General features: G+C 64.0%; 1 protein-coding gene across 1 annotated transcript; it reads left to right on the top strand.

Moving 5' to 3' along the window:
- Positions 1-1,406: 1,406 nt before the first annotated feature.
- On the top strand, positions 1,407-21,173 carry TENT4A (terminal nucleotidyltransferase 4A). The gene is given in 14 exon segments (XM_056109038.1): positions 1,407-1,626; positions 1,628-2,145; positions 11,354-11,477; positions 11,898-11,944; positions 12,900-13,020; positions 13,953-14,060; positions 14,718-14,846; positions 16,303-16,516; positions 16,603-16,729; positions 17,327-17,427; positions 17,751-17,923; positions 18,121-18,279; positions 19,207-19,374; positions 19,964-21,173. Coding segments are annotated over 14 exon segments (2,358 nt in total). The 5' UTR covers positions 1,407-1,458; the 3' UTR covers positions 20,165-21,173.
- The last annotated feature ends 5,762 nt before the right edge of the window (positions 21,174-26,935 follow it).

Genomic DNA, 26,935 nt, shown 5'->3' with positions numbered 1-26,935 from the left:
GTGTGTGTGAAGCTAGGGATTTAACCCAGGACTCCACATCCAAGAGAGATGTCCTAGGCTGAACTGCCACACTGGCCCCTGAGCTGATGGTTTAAAGAAGCCGAATCAGCAGAAAATGCCAGCATATGGGGCCAGCATGGAGCACGGGAAACTGAGGCTCCCTGTCACAGCAGCTTCACAGGTGGGACTGAGACAGCGGGAAGGCACGTGTCCTGGCTCAGCCCCCGGACTCCACATGCCCCGCCCCAGCCCAGCAGGTGAGATTCCCTGTGTGCAGAGCCCTGCATAGCCATGTGAGACCTGCCCAAACAAACAGAACCGCCGAAGAAAACCCAAAAACCAAAACGGGCTTAGAAGTATGTGTGGTTGTGTAATGTATATGTGGTGTGTGTATGATGTTCGATGTGTTTGTGGTGTGTGTTGTGGTGTGTATATGGTGTTTGATGTATCTGAGGTGTGTGTATGGTACATGTGGTGTGTGTGCATGGTGTATGGTGTGGTGTGTGTGATGTGTATAGTGTATGGTGTATTGTGTGTATATGGGGTGTGGTGTACGGGTGTGTGTGTATGGTGTGTGTGTGGTGTGTATAGTGTGCATATGGTCTATGGTGTGTGTGTGTGTGGTGTACGGTGTGTGTGTGTTGGGGGGTGCGCGCGGCTGGGGCCGGCGGGCTGGGTGAGGGGCGGGCAGCGGCGCGTGCAGGGGTGAAGGCGTCCCCTCCGCAGCGGGGGTGGGAGGCGGCCCGGTCCCGGCAGGCAGTCGCGTCCCCGCGCAGCCCCGGAGCCCGCAGTGGGGGCTGCCAGGGCAGCGGAGCCCCCGCGGCGGGACGGGCGGGGGCAGCGGCTCCGGGCCTCGCAGGTGCCGCGCGCGGGCGCCCGCACACTCCCGCCGGGCCGGGCCGGGGCGGCGCGGCCAGCCCGCAGCGGGAGCCTCCTCCGGAGGGGCACCCGGGGGTGCCCCGCCTGGCCAGGCCGCGGGGGCCCGAGCGCCGCCCGCCCGCCCGGGCGCGGCCTAGCCCGGAGGCCGGACCCCGAGCGCCGCACGCCCCGCCCGGCCCGGCCCGGCCCCGTCCGCGCGCGCCCCCGCCCGCCGCGCGCAGGCGCCGTAACGCCGGCGGCGGCCGGGCCGAGCGGGTTTGAAAGGCGCGGCGCGTGCGCAGTGGCGGCGGGGCGGGCGCGGCGTCCCGGGCGCCGATTGGCGCGCTCGGCGGCCCCCGCCCCCGCCGGCCGCCCCGCGCCCGCCCAGGGCCCGTCCCGCGGCAGCCCTGCTCCGCCGCCCCGCGCCGCCCGCCCGAGCCGCACAGGCCGGGGCGTCCGTGCGTCCGTGCGTCCGTGCGTCCGTCCGTCCGTCCGGCCGCCGTGCGTCGGCGCGCGGCCCGGCTCGGGGCGCGGCGGGGGCGGGGCCGGGCGGCGGCGGCGGCGGCGGCGGCGGGCGCGGGGCCCGCGGGCGGCGCGTGGATGGATCCGCGCGTGGCCTGGATCCAGCCGGAGCAGAAGGGACCGGCCAATGCGCTGTGGATGCAGATCTGGGAGACGTCGCAGGGCGTGGGCCGCGGCGCCTCGGGCTTCGCGTCCTACTTCTGCCTCAACTCGCCGGCGCTGGACCCCGCGGCCGCGGCGGCGCGGGGGGGCGGCCGGGCGGGGCGCGGGCGGCGGGGCCGGCGGGGGCCCCGGGGGGCCCGGGGCGCCCGGGGGGCCCGGCCCCGCGCCGCCCGCGCCGCCCGCGCCCGCGCCCGGCCCCGCCGCGCTGCCCCCCGCGCTGCTGACGGCGCTCGGGCCCGACGGCGCGCGGCGCCTGCACAAGTCGCCGTCGCTGTCGTCGTCGTCGTCGTCGTCGTCGTCGTCCAACGCCGAGTCGGGCACCGAGAGCCCCGGCTGCTCGTCGTCGTCCAGCGGCGCGTCGCTGGGCCGGCCGGCCGCCGCCTGCTTCCACTTCGGGCCGGCCGCGCCCGCCGCGTCCCCGCCGCAGCCCCGCGCGCCCCCGGGCCGGCGGAAGCGCGAGAACAAGGCCAGCACCTACGGCCTCAACTACCTGCTGTCCGGCAGCCGCGCGGCCGCGCTCAGCGGAGGGGGCGGCCCCGGGCCGCAGGCGCCCCGGCCGGGCACGCCGTGGAAGGGCCGCGCCTACAGCGCCGGCATCCAGGGGTGAGTGCGCGGCCCGCCCCTCGCGCCCCGCGGACCCCCGCGCGCCCCTCGCGGCCCCCGCGCGCTCCCCGGGCCCCGCGCGCCCCGGGCCCGCCCCGCGTGGACCCCGCGGCGGGACCCCGGGCGGGGGCCGGCGGAAGAGCCGTTCCCGGCGGTTGGGGTGTTCCCCGGAACCGGCGCATCCTCGGGCCGGCCCGGGCGGTCCCGGAGCGCCCGCGCCCACCCAGCGGGGCCTGATTAGGGGGCGGCGCGGTGGCACTGCGGAGGCCGCTCGCCGCCGACCACGCTGGGGGTGTGGCCGCGCGGCCAGGTGCGGCTGCCGAGCCGGCGTGGACGCGGGCTTCCGTGCTGCTGTCCGGGCGCCGAGGGCTTGCCAGGGCTGCAGGGTTGTCCGGCGGAGGCCCCCCCGTTGCTGGGTGGTTACCGGGCCGGTGGTGGTCGGTGCTGTTGGGGCGGGACGTGGGCCCGCCGTGCTGGGGTCTGCGCGTTGCCCGGTGCGGCAGGTCCGGGCGCCCGAGCCTGCAGTCCACACCCGGCGGGGCTGCTGCCAGTCCGAGCCCGGGGTCCGGACACTGTCCCCCTCCGGTCTGCAGGGAGGAGCCCACCTGCCCTCCTGGTCCCCAGCAGGTCCCGCATCACACTCCCGTGCCAGTGCCCGGCTTAGGCTTCCCCTCGGGGCGCCCCGCTGCATCCTTTTGTTGATAGGTGCTGGCGCGGGCCGGGTGCTGGGCCGGGCACCGTGGCAGGGGCGGTGGTTGGCTGCTCAGATCCGCGGCTTCACAGCAGCTCCGGTGGTCAGGCAGACGGGGCTTCCCTCCTGTCAGAGGCTGCCAGGGGCGCCTGAGGGGGTGCGGCCCTGCTCCTAGGGCATTGCCCAGTACCGCTAGAGGGGTCCTGAGCGGCAGGCCTTCTGGGTGCTGCTGACCCCTCAGTTGGCCCGTTAAGTTGAGCTTTGGGGCTGCACGGTCCAGGCTGCTGCTCATTTCCCTTGTCTTCTCTCCTGTGGGTCTGCTTTCCCCACCTGGCCTAGGGGCTGCCCACTTGCTGCCCTGCCTGGAGAAACCAACCGGCCTGCTGGCCTGGAGGGCGGGGTGGGCTCTCTCTGCCCCCTCTGCGCCTCTGAAGGCAGGGGTCTCTCCCTGTCCCCCTCTACGCCTCTGAAGGCTGGGGTCTCTCCCTGACCCCTCCCCCCCTCGCTTCCGAAGACAGGGAGTCTCGCCCTGCCCCCCCTCCCCCCATAACTTTTCTGCCAGCCTTGAGTGAGTGAATGGGCCTGGCCGGGTGAAGTGTCCCCAGAGCCCTGCTCCCTGGAGCGTGCCACGGCCACCATGTTTGCACCCGATGCTCTCCAAAGGGAAGCAGGGGCGAGAAGGGCCAAGTGGGGTCTATGCGGAAGAAGCTGCTGCCAAGGAGACTGCCTTGTCCCGACAGACGTTTCTGGAAAGAGGGGCCTGGTGGGGGAAGGAGCGGTCTTGCAGGGCACTCGTGGCCTGGCCTTGCACACGCACATGAGACTGACCTGGGCTGCGGGTCACCTGCTTCCTCCTGGGCGTCCGGGACCAACAGGGGAAAGTGGAGAGGGTCAGTGCCCTGGCCTTCAGCCTTTGGGAGCTGAAGGACATACGCTGTCGCCTGGGCCTCTGCCCCGAGGGTGTGGGCAGCGTGCGCATGCCACTGATCTACACTCCCTCTAGCTCCGCCAGCTTACAGCACCTCACTTTATAGGATGGGAGAGGCCCTGGGGGAGCTGGGTCCGAGGGGTGTGCAGTGGCTGTTCCCGCCCCCAGTGACCACAGGTCAGCTCTGTGCCATGGTAGAGGATTGTGGGGTGGGGGGGGGGGGCTCTCCCAGACCTGGGCAAGAGAGACCATGTCCAGCAGATGGGGGCATGGGCCCAGCACTCTCATGCCACCCTGCTGGGTCCGGGCCTTGAGGCCTCCTTGCGCTCGTCCCTCGCTCCTGGGCAGTGTTCCATTCCCCTAACAAGAGGCTGCTGCTTGCCCGAAGGGGGATGCCGAGGTGCCTCCATGCCCGGACGTGATGTCAGGATCACACCGTGGGGTGAGGTGGGGTCTGGAACGTGGGTTAGAGGGCGGGCTGCAGGCCGCTGTGCAGAGGGGCCCTTCCGGAAGGTGGTTTGCCCGCCCGGCTGCCTCCCGAGTGAGAACAGGTGGGTGGACTTGACCTGGGCACCCCTGACACTAACCCTGTGATTGCAGCCGGTTCAGGGATCGGGTCCAAGGTACCGTTTCCCCTGCAGGTCTGTGTGGGCGCGTCCACCCCCGTGTCTCTGGCTGCTGACCTAGTTCTGGGGAGTCGGTGCTCAGGGCCATCTCAGCTGCACCCGTTGCCCCGGTCAAGCCCGTTTCTGCCCCCCCCCCCCCCCCCACTGGCCAGAGTCCTGGGTCCCAGCTGGCGGCCAGCGGGGCCTCGGCGGTGCCTGCAGGGTTCCTGTGGCCAGGGCTTTGTGTGGGGGTTCAGCCTCCTAGAAAGAGGGCTCAGCGAGGGGCACGGGCGTGGGAAAGCAGGTGGGGAGTTGGGGGTTGCAGCTGAGCTTCGTGTTTGCTGCCCCGTGGGTGCCTGGACGCTTCTCCTCCCAGTACCCGCAGGCCTGCAGCCTCTGAGCCCACCCCAGACAGCAGCAGAGGGCACTGTGCTGGGACTCCCCAGCTCCCCAAGGACTGTCTGTACCCCCAGGCCCCTTGACATTTGTGCTGCAGCCCAGGGCCAGGGGAGGGTCCTCGCCCAGGACCCTGCTGCTTTTCTTAGTTTCCTTTTTGGGGGGTCATACCCTCTGAGGCTGGGGGGTCACACTCGCGTCAGCCCCCTCTCCACCCGCCCCCCCCCCCGTGAGTTACCCCGGCCCCTGCACGCGCTGTCCATTTTGCTTCTCTGGTCCCCTGGGAAAGGGGCGGCCTTCCCAGTGCCAGGCACACTGCAGTCCCCCGGCCAGTGTTGGGGGACGGGTGGGTGGAAGGACCTACTAGCAGACTGTCCTGTGGAGGGAAGACACCACAGTTCGCTTTGATGCTAAGTCTAGAGTTTAAATAGACGGGTGCTAGTTTGGTTGGAGGTGCCTTGCTTTATGGTGTGGTCGGTGACGGGGTTTCATGCCCAGGGCAGCTCCAGCTGCAGTCCCCACCCTGTTTGCCCCCCCCCCCCCCCCCCCCCCCGGGTTCCTGCCTTCAGAAAGGTCGGCTCTGTGGACCAGGTCTCAGGTTCTATTGCCTTTGGGCGTTTGTTACTTCTTTACTGTGTTTCTCTATACCTCACATATGGGAAGGGAGTATTTTGTAGCTGCACCTTTCCTTCTGGCTGAAGCCATTCAACATGGTATTCTCCAGTTCCATCCATGAGGCAGCAACCTGCACGGTTCCATCTTCTTTTTAATAGCCGAGTAGTATTCCATCGTATATATATATATATGTATATATCACAGTTTCTCTTTCCAGTCGTCTGCTCTTGGACAGTTGGGATGTTTCCAGATCTTGGCTGTTGTGAACTGCGTGGCAATGAAAATTGGAGCATAAATTGTCTTCTCAAAATAGTGTTTTTGGGCCTTAGGGTGTTTGCTAAGCAGTGGAATTGCGGGGTCAGGTGGAAGCTTACCTCTTGGTGTTTTAGACGTGTCCGTGTTGTTTTCCAGAGCGGTCACTGTGTGCCACCGAGCCAAACCTCATCGGAAACTGAACGGAGAGGTGAACTGACGTTTCCTGAAGGCTTCTGGGCGGGTGTGTGGGCATGGAGTTTTAATTCCCAGATGGGTCACTCTTTGCATCCCTAATCCTGTGGATTAGGTCCAGGTTAATTCCTTGAGCCGTCACATGTGGTGGGAGCTTGTGTCTCTCACCTTGGGAGATTTCAGATGATGCTGACATTCTGGAACCCCGTGGATCGGAAGGAGTGATGGCGGGGAGGGAGGGGAGAGCGGGCAGGCAGCCCGTGGTTTCTGTCCTGTTTGCTTTGCCCCTCTGTTGGTGGGGGCATCAGTTCCAGCCCCGAGGGTGTGTGTACGGCCCAGAGCTGGCTGGGCCCGCATACACTGCTGTGGTTTGTGGTAAGAGGCTAAGCATTGGTATTTCTCCCTTTCCGGACTCAATGCTCTAGAGTGCGTGGGCTCTCCTACGTGAGACCTGTCGTGGTGGTGGGAGTGACCCTCCCCTCAGAGTGGACTTTCTCCCCCACAGCCAGGAGCTGACTTCCAGTGTGCAGAGTCAGGTTTTGTCAGAGTCAGGCCTGGGGTTCCAGAGCTCCCTGTGGTGGAGAATGAAGTTTTGCCAGGCAGGCTCCTGGCGGGGGTGTGGGCACCCTTGCCCCGTGCCTTCTGGGGCGCAAGCCTCTAGTCTCACAAGAAACAGGTCCTCTCAGTGAGCTAAGTTGAGGAGCGGCGTCAGGGGGTGACTCTTGTGTCCCAACCAGTCATCACACATGTGGACGACTCCCCGGACACTCAGGGCTCTGGGGGGCTTCCGGCTGAGCATCTGTGCCAGTTAGAGCAGAGGTGTCAGGCTGGATTTGAGCCCGTGTCCGAGTTGGACCTTCCTGTGGAACTGGGCCTGTCTGTGGCCTCGCTTCAGGTGGACAGTGCCGGAGCTGAGCTGACCGGGCCCCCTGGCCGATGGCCGAGGGCCCCCGGAACTGGTGTCCACGTGACCTCCGGTTTGGGTAGGCGCCGTCCCGGGCACTGAGGCTCAGCGTCCTGACGTGTGCGGGTGTGGGGAGCTGCTGGACCCCTCGCGGCGTGTTGACTGGGAAATTTGGACGCGCTGTGGGCACGTCACATGAGGGATTACAAAGGCCCTTTCCTTTCCTCCCGTCCACTGAGGAAATTGAAACCAAAAGTCTGGGGCTTCTTGTTGCCAGCTGGACGGAAAAATGCCTCTCGCTGGGTTCTGAAAGTTTAGAGACTTTCCCTCTCTGCCGGAGCGTCCTCCCGGAGACCGCTGGAGGCGGAAGCGCCGCCCGGGAGAGGCCCCCAGCCCTCAGAGCCAGGCCCACCCTGCGCACCGTAGAGTGGGTCGCGGCAAGGCCCGGTGCTGTGCCACCAGCGGCCGCCCTGCCCTCTCCCTGTGCCATGTCCTCTGGAAGGGGTCTCAGTAGGCGCCGCTCTCTCTCTGTACTAGCCGCCAGCATGCCTGGTGTGTGTGGAGATTTGGCGAGTGCTGGGGACGCGGACCCGGGCCCCACGAGACGGTCCCGTAGATGAGAGGGATACGTTCTGCTGCCACCCCGCGCACCGGCCACCAGGTACTTGGGATACGCCGGGTGTGCACCCGAGGAACGGAGTTCCAACTCTTAAACGGGACTCAGCCTTGCATTCGGGCAGGCAGAGCTGGGGCACGCTTAGGCGTTTATTTGAAAGTGATTTGGTAGCTTGTCTTAAGTCAGTCGGAAGTCGGGCACCCACGAAGCTGTGTTCCCCCGCGGGTCGCCCCTGCAAAGCTCGAGGTTGCGACTGTGTGTTTTCAGAGGCCACTGTGTTTGTAAGCTGTGCGGCCGCAGGCAGCTCCTGGTTGGGTGCTCCCCAGCGTGGCTTTCCTGCTGGAGTGGGGTAGGGGGTGAACGCTGCGTCTCTCCTGGTTGGCCTGGCCAGGGCCCCGCGCGGATTCCACATGTGGCCGCAGTGTATTTCTGTGTGTGGCCCCAGCGTGGCTCAGGGTGTGGCCCCAGCGTGGCCCTGGGTGCGGCCTTGTGTGCCAGCTGCCCCACAGGCCCCTCCCTGCCTCTGGTAGCCCGCTGACAGGGCGGCTGCGCCTGTAGACGGAGCCCAGATAGGCCAATGACGTGAGCTGGCCGAGGCGCACGGGAGCTCCCGGCAGTGCTCGCCGCCGCGGTTCTCCGAGAGAGCAGCACCCGTTCCGTTCCTGTGAGTGTCCTGCAGGCTCAGGAGAAGAGGACTCTGGGCCAGGGGTGGCCCTGGGGCCACTGGGCACCGCCTCATCGCCCCGAGGACACTCGTGGGCATGTGCTGTGAGGGGAGCACGGTGCTGGAGGCCTTTCCCACTGCCTCTAGCTCGGCCCCTTTCGGGACAGACTCCTGCTGGTGCCTAGGAGCTGCTCCTCGCCAGTGCTCAGAACATCTGTTGCCGTGGATTGAACTTGGGGCTCCCACACGCGAAACCTTTGCTCCAGCCCTTAACCCAGCAGCTGAGCCCAGATGCAGCTGGTCGTGAGAGACTCGCTAGGTGTCAGTAGCCTTCAGCCAGTCTTAATAAAGAGTAGTTAGGCATCAGCCGCCATCCTGGGCCCACTGGGAGGCCGAGGCCCCGAGGTCTGTGTGCGGCTTAGCGAGGGCCGGGCCGGCAGCGGGACCGGGGCTCGCCGTGCCCCGAGGGCAGATACAGACTCCACTGGGCGCCTCGTCACGGAACGTGGAATTGTTAGAAATGGAAGGAAAACTCTGAAATGCCAAGAAATGCAGAGCAGGGGCCCTTGCAGGGCCTGCAAAGGGTCCTGTTCAGTGTCCCCGGCTCCCCCGGGAGCAGCAGCACATCTGTCTGGGCACTGAGGCCGAGTGTGCCCCCGGAGAGCTGCCCACTGGCCTGCGGGGCCGGGCACTGGAGGAGGAGCCGCCTCTGGGTGCGGGTGTGGGTGTGGGTGTGACTGAGTGTGGGTGTGAGTGGGTGCGGGTGTGAGTGTGGCTGTGAGTGTTGATGTTTGAGTGTGGGTGTGAATGTGCGTGTGTGAATGTGATGGAAGGTCTGGAGCCCGGACACCCAGTGGGAAGGAACTGCCTCTGAGTGTGTGTGTGCTTGTGAGTGTGAGTACAAGTGAGTGTGAGGTCTGTCGGTCCAGGCGCCAGGCAGGGAGGAGCCTTCTGGGCTCGAGGCCCCCATACTCCTAGGCATCGTGTGCCTGGACTGTGTCTCTGGCTCCCAGCCCGGCCCTGTGAGTGACCCCGGGGAGCACACGTGTGGGCGCACTATTGAAGGGAACCCTGCCCTATCCTCACCCCCTGACTGTCACCCAGGCTAGGAAGGGAGACAGAACCCAGGTGGCAGTGGGGCTGGGCGAGGGGCTTGCCTTGCATACGTGCTCACGCCTGGACGCCTGGGTGGTTTCCCTTCCTCCCACGCCTGCCCTGAGCCCCACCTGCTGTGCCCGTGGGCCTCCCAACCAGCACTTTACTCCCGACTCCCAGGGGACTTTTTTTTTTTTTTTTTGCTTTTAGGTCACACCTGGCAATGCCCAGGGGTTGCTCCTGGCTCTGCACTCAGGAATTACTCCTGGCGGTGCTCGGGGGGACCATATGGGATGCCGGGAATTGAACCCAGGTTGGCTGCGTGCAAGGCAAATGCCCTCCACCGCTGTGCTGTCGCTCCGGCCCCCAGGGCACTCGTGTGCAGCCCAGAAGGAGCAGGACAGGCCCGAGAGAGGATGGCCGGCTGGGGCAGGCCTGTGGGCGAGCCTCGAGGTGGCTCCATCAAGGGAGCTGTCCCTGTGCCTGTCGCCTCCTGCCCTCGTCGCTGGCCCCCTGTTGGAGTCTCTTACTCTCCGCCCCGGCGGTGCTGGGTTTGGAGGCTCCTTTGGGTTGCGACCTGGCGTGGGCCTGGTGTGGGTCCGAAAGCCTGGGAGTTAGCGCCACAGGAAGCGGTGGAGGGCACTGTCCGGTCAGGCAGATGGGGAACAGCCTGCCGTGGCTCCCGCGGGCCCTGGCAGTGCTCGTTCCCCGCGGGGTGCGGGTGTGCAAAGGTTGGGAGCCTCCTGGTCTCCCGCCTCTAGGTGGCTGACCCCACCGTCAACCAGACGCCCCCGAGAAAGCATGCTCCCTGCTCCCCCCCCCCGCCCCCCCCATTGCCCCTGAGGACACCCAGGTTCCCTTGACAGCCGCGCCTCCTTGGGGAGTGTCGGAGTTTCCAGATCTTTCTGGGGTGCTTTTCCTGCACCCTTTTATGCCCCGAGTCCTGGAGCTCAGGGTCAGCCCTTGGATCCCAGCACTGCAGATTGTCTTGGCCTTTGGTCAGTGGACGGCTGCCCCTGGGATGTCGCCTCTTTTCTGACCCTCCCCAGGGGGTCCTCGGGGCTGCTTGGGGCTGTGACTATGTCTGGGCCATCCTTTCGTCCTGTCTGCTTCCTGGGAGGGAGCCATGCCCCTGGGCCGCACTTGTGGGCCTAGGTCCTCTGGGTCCAGTGCTGGACAGAGAGGATGGGGCTGGGGCATTGGGCTGTGTGTTCTGAGGCTACTGCTGTTTTCTGTCCGTCGGGGGCTGTCGTCTGCAGGTGGTGCGGCTCCCCCGACGTGGCCCCTGGGCCTGCTGTGTTCCCTGGTGCGCTTTGTGTATTCAGGAGGGGGGACCGCGGACCCCTGTGCCCTTATCGTGGGCCTGGCCTGGCCCCGTCTCTGCCCTGCTGGTGGCCTGTCCAATCTCTGCCTCGCCCATGAGGCCCGGGACACAGCTTCCCCAGAGCCTGGCCCTGCCTGCGGAGGCCACCCGCTTGGGTCAGCTTCCTCATGGATGTCCCAGGCCGGCAGCGGACCCCCGCCCCCCTCACAGCCAGGCCCTGTGTCCCCCTCACCACAGGCCTCTCCTGCACCCCACCCGCCCCCTCAGGTGGCTGTCGGGTTGCCGAGTCCCAGCTGTGTGGGAAGCAGGGTCCGGGCCGCTGTCCTGCAGGGGACGGAGTGGGGTGAGTCAGAGACCAGCTGCACCCCTGCCTCTGCGGCCCGACCAGGCAGGGCCAGGGGTCCCTGGACCCCAGAGGAGGGCAGGGCAAACGCACCGCCCGGAGGAAACCTGCTGAACGCCTGCCAGCACAGCCCCCGCCAGCTGCTTTCATTTCTTGCAGTGCCTTGGGGCCTTACCTGGCAGTGCTCGAGGACCATCCGGGATGCCAGGGACCGAACCCAGGTCGGCCCGCATGAGGCTATGGTCTCCCCACTGAACTGTCCCTCTGGCCCCCTCCGACTGCGCAGTCTCACCGTCCTCACTCTTGGGGGCTCTGACCCTTCCCTTCCTGTGCTCTGACCCCGCGTGAGGGGGCTTGTGAGGACAGCCCCGAGTCCCAGGTCTCTGGCGCTCCCTGCGGAGCGTGCCTTGGCCTGGCACTGTCGCCGGGTCTTGTGCCAGCGCTGGGGCCCCTGCAGGAGCAGGTCTTCCCCCGGGGCTCCCGGACGCGGGATCTCGTCCCCGGCACGGTGCAGCCGTGAGGGATAGGCCGTCTTGGACTGGCCAGGTCCACCCCGACATGCTCCACCCTGTCCCCGCAGGCTGCACGAGGAGATCATCGACTTCTATCACTTCATGTCCCCCTGCCCCGAGGAGGCAGCCATGAGGCGGGACGTGGTGAAGCGCATCGAGACGGTGGTCAAGGACCTGTGGCCCACGGCCGACGTGGGTATCTGTGCTGGCAGGGCGGGGACACGGCCTGGGGGTGCCACACGCCGGTGGTCCAGGCAGCGCCATTCACCCCGGGGCCCTGAGCGGGGGAGAGACGCGGGGAGGGGCCGGTGGATGGGGCCACACAACCCCCGGGGGACGCCCCCCTGCCCAGAGACCAGCCCCGGGACAGCCCTGCACCCGCTGTCCGTCTAGAGGCAGAAGGTTGCCGAGAGCAGCTCTGGGAGGGCCTGGCTTTGCGTATGTGTGTGTTGGGGGAGGCCTCCAAGCTCCTCTCCGGCTGACTCGCTCCTCCTCCAGTTAGCGATGAGGGGTCTCGGGGGGCTGGGAGGCTGTGGAAGGGCCCTGGGCTGAGGGTCTTGGGGGTCGGGAGGCTGGGACAGGCCCTGGGCTCAGCCAGCCTCTACCCTGCAGGTGCAGATCTTCGGCAGCTTCAGCACAGGCCTCTACCTGCCCACGAGGTGAGTGTGCTGTGTGTGTGTGTGTGTGTGTGGGGGGGGGGGTGATGGCCTCTGCTCTCCTGCCCACCTGTGGGGAGGACCCTGCCTGGGCAGGCTAGAGTATGTCTCCCGCCAACTCTGGTTTTGTTTGGGGGGTCTCCTGGCTCTGTGCACGGGGGCCCCGAGGGGGCCAGCCGTGGACGAGGCTCACGTCCTTCCTGTGTCCCACCTCGGCTGGCCTGGCCAGTACTTCTGACGGTGTTTGTAAACTCGTTCCTATGCCTAGATGTTTTCTTCTTGTGACTCTTTTTTGCCTGAGGAATTTTAACATAATCGGGTCTGTGGGTATGAAGGAGACCCCCAGACGAGTGCTATAACCATAGGTTTACCTTAAAGACCACCCCCCCGTGAGTTGTGTGACCTCAGATGAGACCAGGAACTGCAGTGCAGGGAGCTTGGTTTTAGAAGGTGCCCACAGAATCGAGTTAGGGATTTTTTTTTTTCTTTTTGGGTCACACCTGGAGATGCACAGGGGTTACTCCTGGCTCTTTACTCAGGAATTACTCCTGGTAGTGCTTGGGGGACCATATGGGATGCTGGGAATCAGACCCGGGTCGGCTGCGTGCAAGGCAAACGCCCACCCCGCTGTGCTGTTGCTCTGGCCCCCTCGAGTTAGGGATGTTTTATGAGGACGTTTCTTCTATAGAAAAGGGCTCCCACACGCTTGGTCTCAGGAAGTCTCACCTGGTGAAGGACCCCCGGTTTCCCCATCACTTCCCTGTGCTTCAGGTATTCCCGACTGAGCACTGTGAGGGTGGGCCGGGATCCGACCCCGGGCTGCCCGGCCCGGATGGCTCAGGCTCGAGGTGGGCCCTTGTGACCCTGGGGCCCCACAGGCCTCGGGGCGGCCTGTCCACGCCATGTCCTCCCAGAGCGACCCATGACCTGAAGGGCCCCGGTGGCCTTCTGTCCGCAGTGACATCGACCTGGTGGTCTTCGGGAAGTGGGAACGGCCCCCGCTGCAGCAGCTGGAGCAGGCCCTGCGGAAGCACAGCGTGGCCGAGCCGGGCTCCATCAAGGTGCTGGACAAGGCCACGGTGAGTGGGCGCGGGCCGGGCAATGCCCGCTGCGGGGAGATGGGCCACTCTGGGCATCTCGGGAGCGTGGCTGCTCCCCTCCCCGCCCCACCCGGGACTTGGTGCCAAGCCTGCGTCTGTGTGCCTTTTCCCCCCGCGCTGCCCTGGCCTGCTGTGTGGGTGCCCTCTGCTTCAGGAGGGCCTGGTGTCGGGGCATAGTTCCCAGTGCTCTATGGTGCTCGCTGGCCAAGGGCTTCTGAGCTGCCTCCTCGTCCCTGGGTTTAGCGAAGACTGGAACCCAGATGGGTTTTTGTTTTCTGGAGCTACAGCTGGTCATGCTCAGGGGTCGCGCCTGGTGGTGCTGGGGCCATGGGGGAGATGGGCAGTCGAGCCCAGGGTCCGGCTGCAGAGTTTATGTTCCAGCCCGCTGCACCATGCCCCGGCCCCCGACGCCACAGTGCTGGGGCAGGAGGTGCTTCCGGAATGACTTTGAACGTTTTCAGATCTTCCACAAAGATGATTTGAGAACCAGGACCTGCCCTTCCCCTTCCCAGCCTTTGTGGTGAGGCAGAGACCTGGGTGCGAGTGGACTTCTATCTTCTGCCCGCAGTGCCTGTGCCCCAGCACATGTGCACATGCACACGCACACACATGCACGCACATATGCACACACGTGCTCACATGCACACACATGGTCACACAGGCTCACGCGCACACATGCACACGCATGCACATGCACACACATGCACACGCACGCGCACGGAACAGGCAGTGGTGGGGATGCATGTGCTCCCAGCGAGGGCTGAGGCTGGCCAGTGGGGATGAGTGAGGCCCAGTCCCTTTCCAGTTCGTTCTTCACATCTGGCAGCGAGTCCCCAAGGCACAGCTGCCCTCAGCGCTGGACCCCTGGGAGAGTCGCGTCCTAGAGCCTTCTTCCCATGGACTCTTGGCAGGTCCCGATAATCAAACTCACTGACCAGGAGACTGAGGTCAAGGTGGACATCAGCTTTAACATGGAGACGGGCGTCCGGGCAGCCGAGTTCATCAAGAATTACATGAAGGTGTGCCCGCTGGCTGGAGGCCCAGGGCCGGGTGTGCTGGTGGGTGGGGGTCTGCCCTATGGCTGCCCTGGACCACCCCCCCCCCTCCCGGCCTGCTGGCCCTCCCCTGCTCTCCTGCTCCCGCTTGTGTTTACGAGTGCTCTCTCTGCTGCTCCCATGTGTGGCCTCGGCTCAGGGCAGCTGCTGTTGGACCCTCCCGTTCCGATTTACTTGGGTGCTCTGGAAGGGCTCCTGCCGGGGAGGGGAGCAGGGATAGTCATCCTCCTCCGTGACCTTGTCTGGGGCTTGGACCCTCCCAGAGGCCGCCCAGTGCCTGTGCCCAGAGCTCCTTCTGTGTCGGGGACCTCACTACTGGGGCTCTCCTGCGCCCCTGCCGCCCCCGCTCTGCAGGCTGGCACAAACCTCAACCCCCATGCCCAGCAGGAGGCGCCCTGCTGCCCCCGCCCTGCCCCTGCCCCTCAGCTCTGCCCACTCTGCATGTCCCCGCGGGTGCCCGCTTGCAGAGGGGCTCCTAGTCGTGTCCCCGTCAGCTGCCCAGCCGTTTCTCAGCACCTGCTCTTGCTGGGTGACGAGCTTGGGCTTTCGTAGGACGGGATCTGGGGGGCAGTGATGACAAGTGGCTGAGCTGACCAAGACGCTTTTCCTCTGGTTTTGCAGAAATACTCGCTGCTACCGTACCTGATTTTAGTGTTGAAGCAGTTCCTGCTGCAGAGGGACCTGAACGAAGTGTTTACCGGCGGGATCAGCTCGTATAGCCTGATTTTAATGGCCATCAGCTTCCTGCAGGTGAGTGGGCCCGTGCGCCTCTGCCCGGTCGGCGGGATGGACTCGGGTGGCCGCCGAGCCACTCCCTCGGTCAGTGCCTCTTGGCTGTCAGGGAGGGCGCCAGCTCCAGGGTCACCCGTGGTAGCTGATTGGGCGAGAGCATGGGACGCGGGTGAGCCTTGACCGCAGGGCCAGTGTTCGTGGTCACCTGTGAGCTGGGTCTTCACGGGCCTGGGGCCACCCGGATCCAAGGAAAGGCTGCCCATTCCGGAGTGTCTGTCCCTCCCGTCCTGGTGAGGGCCAGGAGTCCCCTGAGTGCCTCAGGAGAGGGGGACAGCGTTTATGGCATGGTCCAGCTGGACTCTCATCTCAGTGCTCTCTGCATGCCTGTCTCGGCCTGAGCTGGAGGTCTGGCTTTGCAGCTGGAGGTGCTGGTGGCCTTGGGGTCCCAGGGCGCAGAGGGGTGCAGTGGCTGTGTGCATGGGCCGACTGTGTTCTGGGCCACACTCAGCCTGGGGCACCCCTGCTGGCAGCTGGCAAGGCCCTGGAGGGGGTTTTGGGACGTCGCTGCTGGTCTGAGAGCCCTTGCGGGGGGGCAGCTGACTGAGGGAGGCCCGGGGGCTGGGGAGGGTCCCTGGCCTGCAGTAGCAGTGGGAAGATTGGGGTGGGCGACCCCTTTCCTCAGCATGCGCTTCCTACTGGTTCTCTCCACCCTCCCCCTTCCCTGTGGCCGGGCAGGATGGGGTCTGAGGTGGGGGGCCAGTTCTCTGCAGCACCATGGCTCTTAACCACCCAGAGCTTGTTCGCAGCCAGTGGCCCCCCTGGGTTCCGCCCGTGGTGCTCACAGCTGCTGTCATGGGAACACGGCGGGGGGTAGCATAGCCTGGCCGTGGGTCTGTCCCCCTCTGTGCCAAGAGACCGCCCAGTTCAAGTCCATCCTTCAGTTCGACTTGAGGGCACCCAGCACTGAGAGCTTTGGTCTAATACTGACCCCTGTTGGCTGCGCTGACGGGACTACTGTGGCTGTATCCACCAGCGGGTTTGTACTCTGGGGCTACATTGTAACAATTTGTTTCAAAGTAGTTTCCGATACTTCAGCATCAGCAGGTGGCTTTAGTTTACAAGTGCTCTCTGCTGCTCCCACCCTTGGCTCAGGGCAGCTGCTGTCGGACCCTCCCACCCCCATTACTTGGCCGCTCTGGACAGGCTCCTGCCTGGGGAGGGGAGGGGGACAGTCGTCCTTCCTCCATGACCTCGACTGGGCTTCGGACCCTCCCAGATGCCGCCCCAGTGCCTCCGCCTGGAGCCAGGGTGGGACAGTGTCCCGCCTACCCAGCGGCCTTTGGGGTCCGCTTCGTGAAGTGGGCCCCTTAAGCCAGGCCTGCAGGATGTGGCCCGGCAGTTGCGGTTCACCAGGGGTCTCGGGAGAAGCCGCCCCCAGAGGAGCCCCCCCGCAGACCCTGCCCTGCTCCCCCAGCTGCACCCAAGGATCGACGCCCGCAGGGCCGACGAGAACCTGGGCATGCTGCTGGTGGAGTTCTTCGAGCTGTACGGGAGGAACTTCAACTACCTGAAGACCGGGATCCGCATCAAGGAGGGGGGCGCCTACATCGCCAAGGAGGACCTCATGAAGGCCATGACGAGTGGCCACCGGCCCTCCATGCTGTGTATCGAGGACCCGCTGCTGCCCGGTGAGGACGCCCCGCCCTCGCTCGCCCTCGGAGGGCCCCAGCCGTGCTGGCGGGTGGGTGTGTACTCATGGGCCTTCTCCGCCCAGGGAACGACGTGGGCCGCAGCTCGTACGGGGCCATGCAGGTGAAGCAGGTGTTCGACTACGCCTACATTGTGCTGAGCCACGCCGTGTCGCCGCTCGCCAGGTCCTATCCCAACAGAGACTCGGAGAGGTCAGGGGCCCTGCCCGCGAACCTGGGGTGGGGCCTGCAGCTATGTTGGGCGGAGTCTCTGTGGGGGCCTGCGCTATGCATGGCAGTGGCTCTGCGGGCCTCGGCCTGTCCCCCAGAACTGTCCACTGGGCCTTGGCCTGTCCTCTAGTGCTGTCCACTCTAGGTCTTGGCCTGCCCCCAGGGCTGTCCATTCTGGGCCCCAGGGGTTCTGTGGACCTCGGCCGGTCCTCCAGGGCTGTCCACTCTGGGACTTGACCCTCCCCGCAGCGCTGTCCATTCAGCCCCAAGAGCTCAGGGGGTCTTGTGCCCCAGGATACAGTGCTGGCGCCTGGCGACCTCTGCCCTCATATGGCCTGTGTCTTGGTGGAGACACATTTTGGCTCAGGGACTCCTTGGGGGCAGCACCCTTCCTGTGCTCTGATCTCAGGCGCTTATGCTCAGACGCCGCCAGCCCACCTGCATCTGCATGAATCCGGGCCCAGCCTCGGGTCTCGCATGCTCTGTCAGGGAGCATCTCGCGTGTTCCCTGCGGCCTTCCTTGGGTGGGCGTGAGGGGCCCCCCCCGGCCCACCGGCCTGACCCCACCATCCTGCGCAGCACCCTCGGGAGGATCATCAAGGTGACGCAGGAGGTGATCGACTACCGGCAGTGGATCAAGGAGAAGTGGGGGAGCAGGGTCCATGCAGGGCCTGACCTGGGTAAGGCACACCCCTGCCCCTCGGCGGAGCCCTGGGGAAGGGAGGAGGTTGCGGGCACTACGAGAGTCAATGTCAATGTCGGAACCTGTGAACAGCACGGCACGCACTCGTGTGGACACTGCCCTGGGCCTCGATGGGCAGCGAGACTCTGGAACAAAGTGTCCGCTCCTCACAGGCCAGAGGGTCACCCAGGCTGGGCCCTGCTCAGTCTTCGGGCTTCTGGGTTGGGTTCCGGGTTGGGTTCCCGTGCTGTGGCTGGGGGTGGACAGTCGTCCCGAGCCGGGCGGTTCCTAGGGGTGCTGACGGCCCGGCCTCTCCTGTAGACACCAGGATCAAGATCAAAGAGCGAGGGAGCCCCTGCCACTCCGACAAGACGCAGGGCCGGGAGCCCGAGTCCCCCTCGGGCCCGCGGCTCACCCTGTCCTTGCCTGGCCACCAGCTGTTGTCCTCCGGCTCCTCCGCGTCTTCCGTGTCCTCGCTCTCGGGCAGTGACATCGTGAGTGCCTGGCCCCCTCTCCCGGCCCCGGGGTGGGATGTGTCTGTTCTGGGCACACTTGTGGGAGCCTCACCTTCGTTTCCTGGGCCCCCCTCCGTCAGGAAGCCCCCGCCGGCCGGCGCCCCTGTCCCTGCTGCCCCTATACCTGGGCAGCGCGCCCGGCCGGCTGCAGTGCCGCCCGTGTTTTCTGCCCCCAGGACTCGGACACGCCAGCCTGCACCACGCCCAGTGTTTACCAGTTCAGCCTGCAGGCCTCGGCACCCCTGCTGGCCAGCCTCCCCGCCGCCCTGCCCATCCCCAGTGCCAAGGCCCCGCCCTCAGCCTCCAGGACGCTAGTCGTGACGACCAGCTCTCAGGTACATCTCCGCCTGGACCCCACGGGGCACCTGAGCATCGGGGGGCCGGGCAGTGCCCGCAGCGGTCCCGACACCCGTGTCCCTCTCGAGCTGTGCGGCCAGATCCTTTGGGTCCTGCACGTGATGCCCAGTTGCCACAAATCGGACGTGGGCGTGAGCCCGCATGAGGCCTCGCACCTGGCCGCACCCTGGGTCCTGCCTAAGTGAAGAGGCCCTGAGTGGATGGTGGCAGTTGGAACCGTTTGCTACGTGAGCAGCCCTGGGACAGCTGCTTCTGGGCACCGCGGCCTGGACGCACGCGCCCGCCGGAGAGGGCCTGAGTGCTCAGTGCCCGTGCTGCCCGCAGGCCCCGGGAGAGTGGAGCACTATGGTTGGGAGGGGGAGAGGGTCGCAGCGGAAGGGGCCATGAGTTGGGGGGGTCACTGCAGTGTGGGTCCCTGGAGGTGTGGCAGCTCCTGTCAGTGTACAGAGGCCACACCGGTGGTGCTCAGGGGACACTAGTGGTGCCTCAGTTGCTCGGGGAGGGGGCCCCAGTCCTAGGCCTGCGGGGCTGTGACAGCCCCAGCCCTGGAGGGGGACAGCCCAGCCCACCGCCCGCTGTCCTAGCCCCGCGGGGGCTGTGCTGGCCCTGCAGTTCCTGACCCACACCTCGCGTCTCCCTGGTGCTTGGATGCAGTGCAGTTCGGTGTGGTGCTTGGGCTGTGGGTGCCCGTCTTGTCCCCCTTTGCAGGGACCCCCGATGCCCTGCTGGCCGCAGTCAGAGGGTCGAGCTGCTGCGTCCTGGGTGCCGGGGACCTGGGTGTTGGGGGGGGGGGTGTGATGTCGCGTCCCCTGTTGTGCATTCTCACTGCCTCATCTGCGGGCGCTTCTGCCCTCCTGCCGGCCCGAGCCCTTGTCCGTCTGACGTCCATCTGCCCTTCGTTCCAGACCAGGTTCACGGTCCCCCCGCCCGCGCTGGGGGTGGCCTCGGTGCCCTGCAGACAAGTGGCCGTGGAAGGCACGCCCGCCCTGAAGGCCGTGCACCACATGCCCTCCCCGGCGCTGGCGGCCGCACCGGCACCCGCCCCACTCACCAGCCCTCACCTCTACCACAAGGTGGGTGTCACCGTGGGGAGGGGCGGGGGTGGCAACCCGGACCGCACTGCGGCCACTGTTCAGGGTGAGGCACAGATCAAGGTGCTGTGTCTTCCTTGGCGCTCAGTAACCTGATGCCAGACACGCATTTGGGGAGGTGGGTGGGGTTCAGGGGTCTCTGGGCCGCTCTTCCCCCCCCCCCCCAAGAGGAACTTCCCCACCCCTGCAGCATGAGGCCGGTCCCGTTCTGGGGGTGTCCCATGGCCAGTGGGCATTTCTTGCTCTGCCCCGTCTCCTTGCCCCCGGCACGTCTCACCCTAGGTGCCTGGTCTGGCCCTCCTGCACAGAGGAGGCTGGTGTTCTAGAACATTCCAGTGTAGCACCCCATGCCCTGCGGTGGGTCCCTACCCAGCAGGCGTGGGCAACAGCTGCGCATGGGGGCTCACGTGGCCTCACTCGGAGTTGGCCATGCCGGGCTCCCATGCTCACACGTGTTGTGGCAAGGCGCGTGCATTGCGTGTGTGCGTGCGGGGCCCCTTCCCTCCTGGGTCGCAGAGTCCCCCTGGGTGGGCTTTGCCTCGCCCCCGACCCACCCTCCTCTCTGTCGCAGCAGCACAGCGGCATGAAGCTGGCCATGAAGGGGTCCCACGGCCATGGCCACGGCCAGGGGGGCAGCTACAGCGCCGTGGGCAGCGGGGCCGTGCGGCCCCCCGTCGGGAACCGGGGACACCACCAGTACAACCGCACGGGCTGGAGGAGGAAAAAGCACACGCACACGCGGGACAGCCTGCCGGTCAGCCTCAGCAGATAGTGACCCCGGGCGCCGCCCCCTCCCCAACGCGCGGACGGGGCCGGGGCGCCCACGGGACCCACCAGCGCCGCCCGCGGCCACCACCTGCGAGCTCCGCGCCTGGACGCCGGGCGGGTGTGGACGCTGCTGCAGGGGCCCGGAGGGCCGCCGTGGGACTGGTCACTCTGTATATACGGAAAACTTATGATTTGTGCAATAACTCAGATATTTCTTATTTAATTTCATATTTTCACATAAGTTATATTTAAGGGAGGGAGGGATTTTTTTAAAACGCGCTTCGAGCCTTTCCCGAGTCGCATTTTCTAAGTTGGGTTCATCGTGCGGCCTCCCGCCTCCCCGCGGCCGCGGGGGCGCCTCCTGTCCCGGGCTGGGGGCGGGGAGGCCGGGGCGCCGGGGGCGGCTGTCCCCAGCCTCCGCGGCCCGCCAGGCAGCTCGCGCCGGCCATGGAGTTTTAAAGTTTGGGGTTTTGGTTCTTTTAAACTCGGCAACAAATCCAGCATCTGAAGTGCCAGAAGTGAGCTTGGTGGGGCGAGAGCTCGGCGGGCGCCCGCTTGGGGAGCGTGGAAAGGGGTTATGTTGATTCCGTGCGGGATCTGTCGCAGTATGCCTTCGTTCTGTTAAGAGCAACCTAGGAGGACTGTCGGGCGGTGGGGGCCTGGGCCCTGACCCGCCCTTGTCCAGGGGGTCCACCGGTGGGGAGCGTGAGAGAAGCCTGTGCCGCCGTCTCTCGGGACGCGCCAGCATGGGGCAGCACGTTTTCTGCAGTTCCCAATGAACGAGTTAGCCAAAATATTTAAAAGCTATTTAAATTGTGACCCTATTGATCAATATTTATAAACTGATAGATAGGCGTATACTAATCTCTCCACAGTAGCAATATTGACTCCCCACCTGGGCCGGGCCAGGGCCGTGCTCCGCTCCGTGCCCCCGCCAGGAGCCGGACGAACTGGCCCGGCCGCCCCGCGGCCCGCCCGCAGGTGTACCACAGAGATCATGTGCCGGTCCGTCCTGTGTGCACAACGAGACGGAAGCTCAGAATGACATATTTTTATGTAAAGTTTTTCTATTCTTTGATTTTTAATAAACTTTGGAAACAAAATCGTGTGTGTGTTTCTGTGTGTGTGTGTATGTATGCGTGTGTGTGTGTGTGTGTGTGTGTTATGCGTGTGTGTGCCTGTGTGTGCGGACATGCATGGCTGCAGTCCCGGGCCCCCGGCCCTCCCGCGGTGTGTGCCAGCCTGCCTTCGTCTGCACGCACGGCTAATGCTCGCTGGGCCGCAGGAACTATCCAAGTGGCTGCTTCTGGCAGACGCGGCCCCTCGGACTTCAGTTTGGTTCTTGAAGCGACCAGACTGATCACAGTTTGTCTTCGGCTCCTTCAGGAAGAGCACAGCGCCTGTCAGACGTCCCCGGGCCTTGTGAGTGAGTTGGCTGCTCCTCAGCTGTCCACCCAGCCTTGGCCGCAGGGAGGAACCTCGGACAGGCGCCTGTGAGGGTCGCGGCGCCGGCCATTGCCCTGACCTCCCCGCAGGCCCTGCCCTCGGCTCCTGAGACGTGGGGCGTTGGAGGGAGGGGGGCCTGGGGCCTGGGGGTGTCACCCACACACATGAGCTAGTGCGGCGCTGGGGACGGCTCCAGAGACGTGGCAACCTGCCGGCCGTGATGCCCGTCCCCTGCTTGGTCACAGACGCACTACCCTGTCGGCCTCCACGCTGAGCCCTGGGGCCATACATGCCCTCCCCCTCTCCCCTGGGACTAGTGTTTGCCCCCTGAGTGCCTGCTCTGTGTCGCCCTTTCAGCCTCAGCCCCTGGTCCCTGGATGCTCTGGGAATGTGCAGGGACACATGTCCTTCTTTCTTGCAAAGATCCTGCCCGCCTTGAGGCAGCTGACAGAGGAGGGTGGTTTAGGACCCAGAGTGGCTGCTGGGAGGTACATGTGCCCACAAACATGCTCACATAAGCATGCACACGCACACGTGCTCATAGAATACACCCACAGTGCTCGTGTGTGCAGGCACAATCACATGCATTTGCACATACACACATGCAGACACGTCTACATACAGACGTGCATCTATATGCATGCAGAATGCGCATGTGTGTATACATATGTTCACGCAGGCACATGCACACATCTGATGTACCCATGATGCACATCTGCGCAGTCATGAGTGTATACACTATACCTACTGTGCGTGTGCATGCCTGTGCATGCAGACCGGTGCACAGATGCGTGTGCGCACATACACACGTACATATATAGACATGCATATGCAGATAGGCACATGCATGTATATGCATACAGAGTGCATGTGTGTCTATGCAACATGTGTCCCTAAAGCACACACTATGCAGTTACCCCTGTATATATCCACACGTGTGCGGGCACATTTACACACCCTAATGCACACAGTTTGCACAGGCACATGGGCGAGTATGTGTGCTCACGAACAGACTTGCACATGCTGTGTGTGGGGATGAGTATATGCAGGCATACAGCCACATACACGTATGTATTCACATGCACACGCTCCAGATACACAACATTTGGGGCTGATCCTCATTAAACCTAGACTGAGGGGTCAGAGCTAGAGGACAGCTAGGAGGGTGGTGGCCTTGCACGCGGCCAGCCTGTGCTCCTGCCTGGCACCCCCTAGGGTGACTCCTGAGCACAGAGCCAAGAGTGGCCCCGGAGCACTTCCCACTGGGCCCAGTAACAGCAGCAGCGAAGGAATAGGCCGGAACTTGGTTTGACTCCGATTCGCACAACTGACAGAGTGGGACCCTGGGACATAGGCATGGCCGGCGTCGCTTTCGTGAGAAAGGCCAGGTGAGGCCCAGCCCCGGGCACCCCTCCCTGGATTCGGGCAGGGAAGGTGCAGCAGGGAGCCAGGCCAGGCCCGGAGTTGGACCTCGGGAGAGCACGTGGCTGTTGTGGTATGAGCTGTGGCAGGAACCAGGCCCTACCCGATTTCAGGTCCCGGGGAAGTATCCTGTGAGCAAGGTGACAGTTGTGTCCATACGTGAGACCACCCAGCCTCTGAGACAGCTGGGAGGCCACGTAGAGCTGCCCCGCTCAAGGGCCCACGGCCTGGTGGGCTGGACCCAGAGACATCCACTCCCTGCTGCCCTTTGCTCCTCATGAGCCTGATGACCTCCTGCTGACCTCGTCCCGGCAGACACCAACGCCACTGAGTCGGGTTGCTTCCAGGTCTGGCTGGGCACAGCCTGCTGGGGAATTCTCTAGAACTTCCCAGATGCAGGCATAAGTGTCCCCAGAAGTGACGAGGCTTCTGAGGCTGAAGGTGGGCGGTCAGCTCCCCTGGCTTTGATGTTGATCACGGTCAAAATCCCGGAACAGAAGCACAGCAACGCTGGAGTGAATCTGAGACACCCTCGGGGAGAAAAGCACCGAGAAAGGCCTGGACTGAATGCAAATGTTCACCTTGAGGGCTGAGACCCAGGAGCTGCGTTCAGGCTCATCCCTGGTCAGTCCCCTGGAGGACCCTTGCATGACTTGGGGGGGCGGGTGGGATCCCGGACCAAGGCCCCAAACAGCATCACGTCCGTGGGCCTTTGCCCTGAACTGTGAGTTCCCTTGGCAGAGAATTGGCCGCCCGACCCCCATGACTCACACTTCAGTTCTCATCAGCCTCCATCTGAACTCTGCCTCCCGCTGGGCAAAATCACTCACTGCTTGTCTTTCTTCTGACTTTTGCTTCCCAGAATTATTTTATTGTTTTGCCACAAATGATGTAGGCAGGTAGAGGAGGAAGGGCGCGCCCCTCGGGAAGTGATAAACCCCAATAGCCTAAGACTGCAAGAAGCAGGAACTAGGGCCTGATGAGACCCTCACCTGGTGCCAACGGACCCAGAGAAGGCCAGACCCCACCCCACCCCCACGCCCCACCGCCAAATGCTCCAGAGGAACAAAAGTCAGGAAAGGCAACTCTACCCCCTTGGCAACCACCCTAGCAACGGACTCTTACCTTGCCAGAAAGCCCCATGTAGGATGGCGAGGGAAAACCCCTATAAAAGCATCTTGAACAAAGGAGGTGTGAATATGCTGCCTGAATCCATGTGTTGCGCGTGTCCACGTGGTCACGGACATGCAGCCTGAGCACATGTGCTGCCCACATCTCCCCTCTTGAGATGTGTACTGGACTCTCTCTCCATCTTCTCTGTTGAGCGCATCACTCTCTCTCCCTCTCCCTCCATCCCCTCTCTCAAAAAGGCCTCCAGGGACTGGAGCAATAGCACAGCGTGTAGGGCGTTTGCCTTGTCCAGGGCTGACCCGGGTTCAATCCCCAGCATTCCATATGGTCCCCCGAGTACTGCCAGGAGAAACTCCTGAGTGCAGAGCCAGGAGTTACCCATGAGCATAGCTGGGTGTGACCCAAAAAGCAAAAAAAAAAAAAAAAAAAAAAAAAGCCTCCAAATAAAAGCTTTTTACTTCACCATCTCCTGAAATTTCTTTCTGTGAGAAAGACAAGGACCTGGAAGGCCTGGGTGAGGCTGGGTTTCCTTCTCTGGCCTTCATTCCTGCTGGAGCTTCTCTCTGAGATGGGCATAGCCTTGGCTGGGTCTGTTGGCACCAGGTAAGTCTCCCCAGGCTGGGATTTTTTGCAGCCTGAGGGCTATTGGCTTTATTCCACTGCCGTGGGGTCTTCCCTATCCCTTGCCTCCATCAGTACCATCTGTCTTTTGTTTGCTTGGGGCCACCCCAGGTGGTACTCAGGCCTTACTCCTGGCTCTGCACTTGGGATCACTCCCAGCTCAGGATCACACGGGCTGCTGGGAATCAAACCTGGGTCAGCTGCGTGCAAGGCAAATGCCCCTCCCTCCCCCTTCCAGCAGCTGAGCGGCACCGCCCAATGGTGCCCCATCTTCTTCAGACATCGCCCACCAAGGATGGAAGCCAGAGATGGCGCTGGGCCTGCACCTCACTGTGTGTCTTGGGAGCCTGGGCCAGTGTGTGTGTGTGGGGGGGGTGGGGTGTGTGTTCGAGGAGGCGCCCACTCCCCTTTCTGGCCGGCTGGCCCCTTCCTGGGCGCTTGCTGGCTTAGTTTATTTCAGTGGTTCTGCCTCACTCCGGTCCACCCTGTTCGCACTCAGATCACTTCACTGCACCCGCAGCGGTGGGGGACCCTGTACCTGTACCTGGACAGGCTATCTGCGGCCAGCAGGGTGGGGAAGGGCCCCCGCGGTGCACTGCTGCCGTGGGTCGGCAGGGGGCGCTCTCGGCACGGCTAAAAACAGGACGAGGCTGCAGTGTTTCTTCCAGTCCTTCCCTTCCCTCCCCTGCCCTGGACCTGGTGGGCCCCACTGCCCGGTGCAAGCACTCAGCTCCGCCCCGGGGGGAGAGGGATGGAGAAGCCCAGTCAGTCAAGCGCCTTTCTGAGCCACATGCCCAGGGCCCACATTTCTTCGTTCTAAAAAGAATATTTCACCTCCTTCGAGAACTTTCCACCGTACTACCTTCCAGTTTGCTAATTCTGTCTTTTCTGTTTCCATTTTACTGTTAAAACTTTTCATTAGCAGTCAGAGAGATAGTGTAGTGGGTCGGGTGTCTGTCTGGCCCGGCCCTGGCACCCGGTATGGTCCCCTGAGACCGCCAGGAGTGACCCCTGAGCCTGGAGCCAGGAGTCAGCCCTGAGCACTGCCAGGGGTGGCCCCAAACAAACAAAAAATAAAAACAAACCCAACTTTCCATTAATTTCCCAGGGGTGGCCCCAAACAAAACAATTAACAACAACAACAAAAACCAAACTTTTCATTAAATTCCCAATTTTATGTGTTTTATTTTTCGAGTCTGCGAGAGTCATTATCTTAAAAAAATAAATTCCGCGTCTGGAGCCATAGCACAGCGGGTAGGACGTTTGCCTTGCACGCGGCCGACCCGGGTTCAATTCCCAGCATCCCATATGGTCCCCCGAGCACCGCCAGGAGTAATTCCTGAGTGCATGGAGAATAACTGGATGACAGTGACACAGTGATTATTTCTGGGTACGTTTCACCTAGGAGCTATTTACCTACTCACCAGAAAGCAGTTGCTAAACTAAATAATCAGGCACAGAGACACGGTGATTGTTTTTCCTTCCTCTTAGCTTTTTGGGCCCCTACTGGGGGCTGGGACACCTGTCCTCGTGGTGTTCGTGGTGTTCGGGGACCACTTGGAGTTGGGGTGCGGGTGGGCGGGGCCTCCGGCGAGCTTAGTGCCTCAGCCCCCAGCTGCCTGGGCCCAGGACACTGTGGGTCTGCAGTGTCTCCATTCTTGGTGGCCTGTGGGCAGTGTTCCCTAGACTCGGGTTGTCCCGGGGGTCCCCACAGCTCCTGGCTCCCACCCTGAGGCCGTTAACAGAGTCGGTGTCACTGGGAGATGTTAGACCAGCTTCCTGGCCTCGCAGTGCCACAGGGGAGCAGCCGAGGGCGAATGGCACCAGGGGAGGAGCCAGGTGCGGGCAGGGCCGGGGGCTGCTTGGGGGTCGTGGTTTACCGAGCCTTGGCCTGGGGGACACTGCTGGCCTGCAGGTTCGTGTCTCCTGGAGCTCTCAGTGCCCCCTCCCCCCTCCTGCCCCCTCACTCATGGCACTCTGGGCTCGGGCATCTTTCTGTTTACCCGATTTTAAGGCTTTTAATTATTCAGCATTTCACCCGCGGCGATTTGCAATAGGGTTCAAGGTAGGGTTTTGTGTGTGTGTGTGTATGATGCTTCCCCTCCACCCTGCACTGTGTAGCCAAGTAACAGCATCTTTTGAATTCCCCTCCAGT

The sequence above is a fragment of the Sorex fumeus genome, unplaced genomic scaffold, assembly GCF_029834395.1.
Source record: "Sorex fumeus unplaced genomic scaffold, SorFum_2.1 ptg000264l, whole genome shotgun sequence".
Classification (NCBI taxonomy): Eukaryota; Metazoa; Chordata; class Mammalia; order Eulipotyphla; family Soricidae; genus Sorex; species Sorex fumeus.
This window is presented reverse-complemented; position numbering and strand designations above follow the sequence as displayed.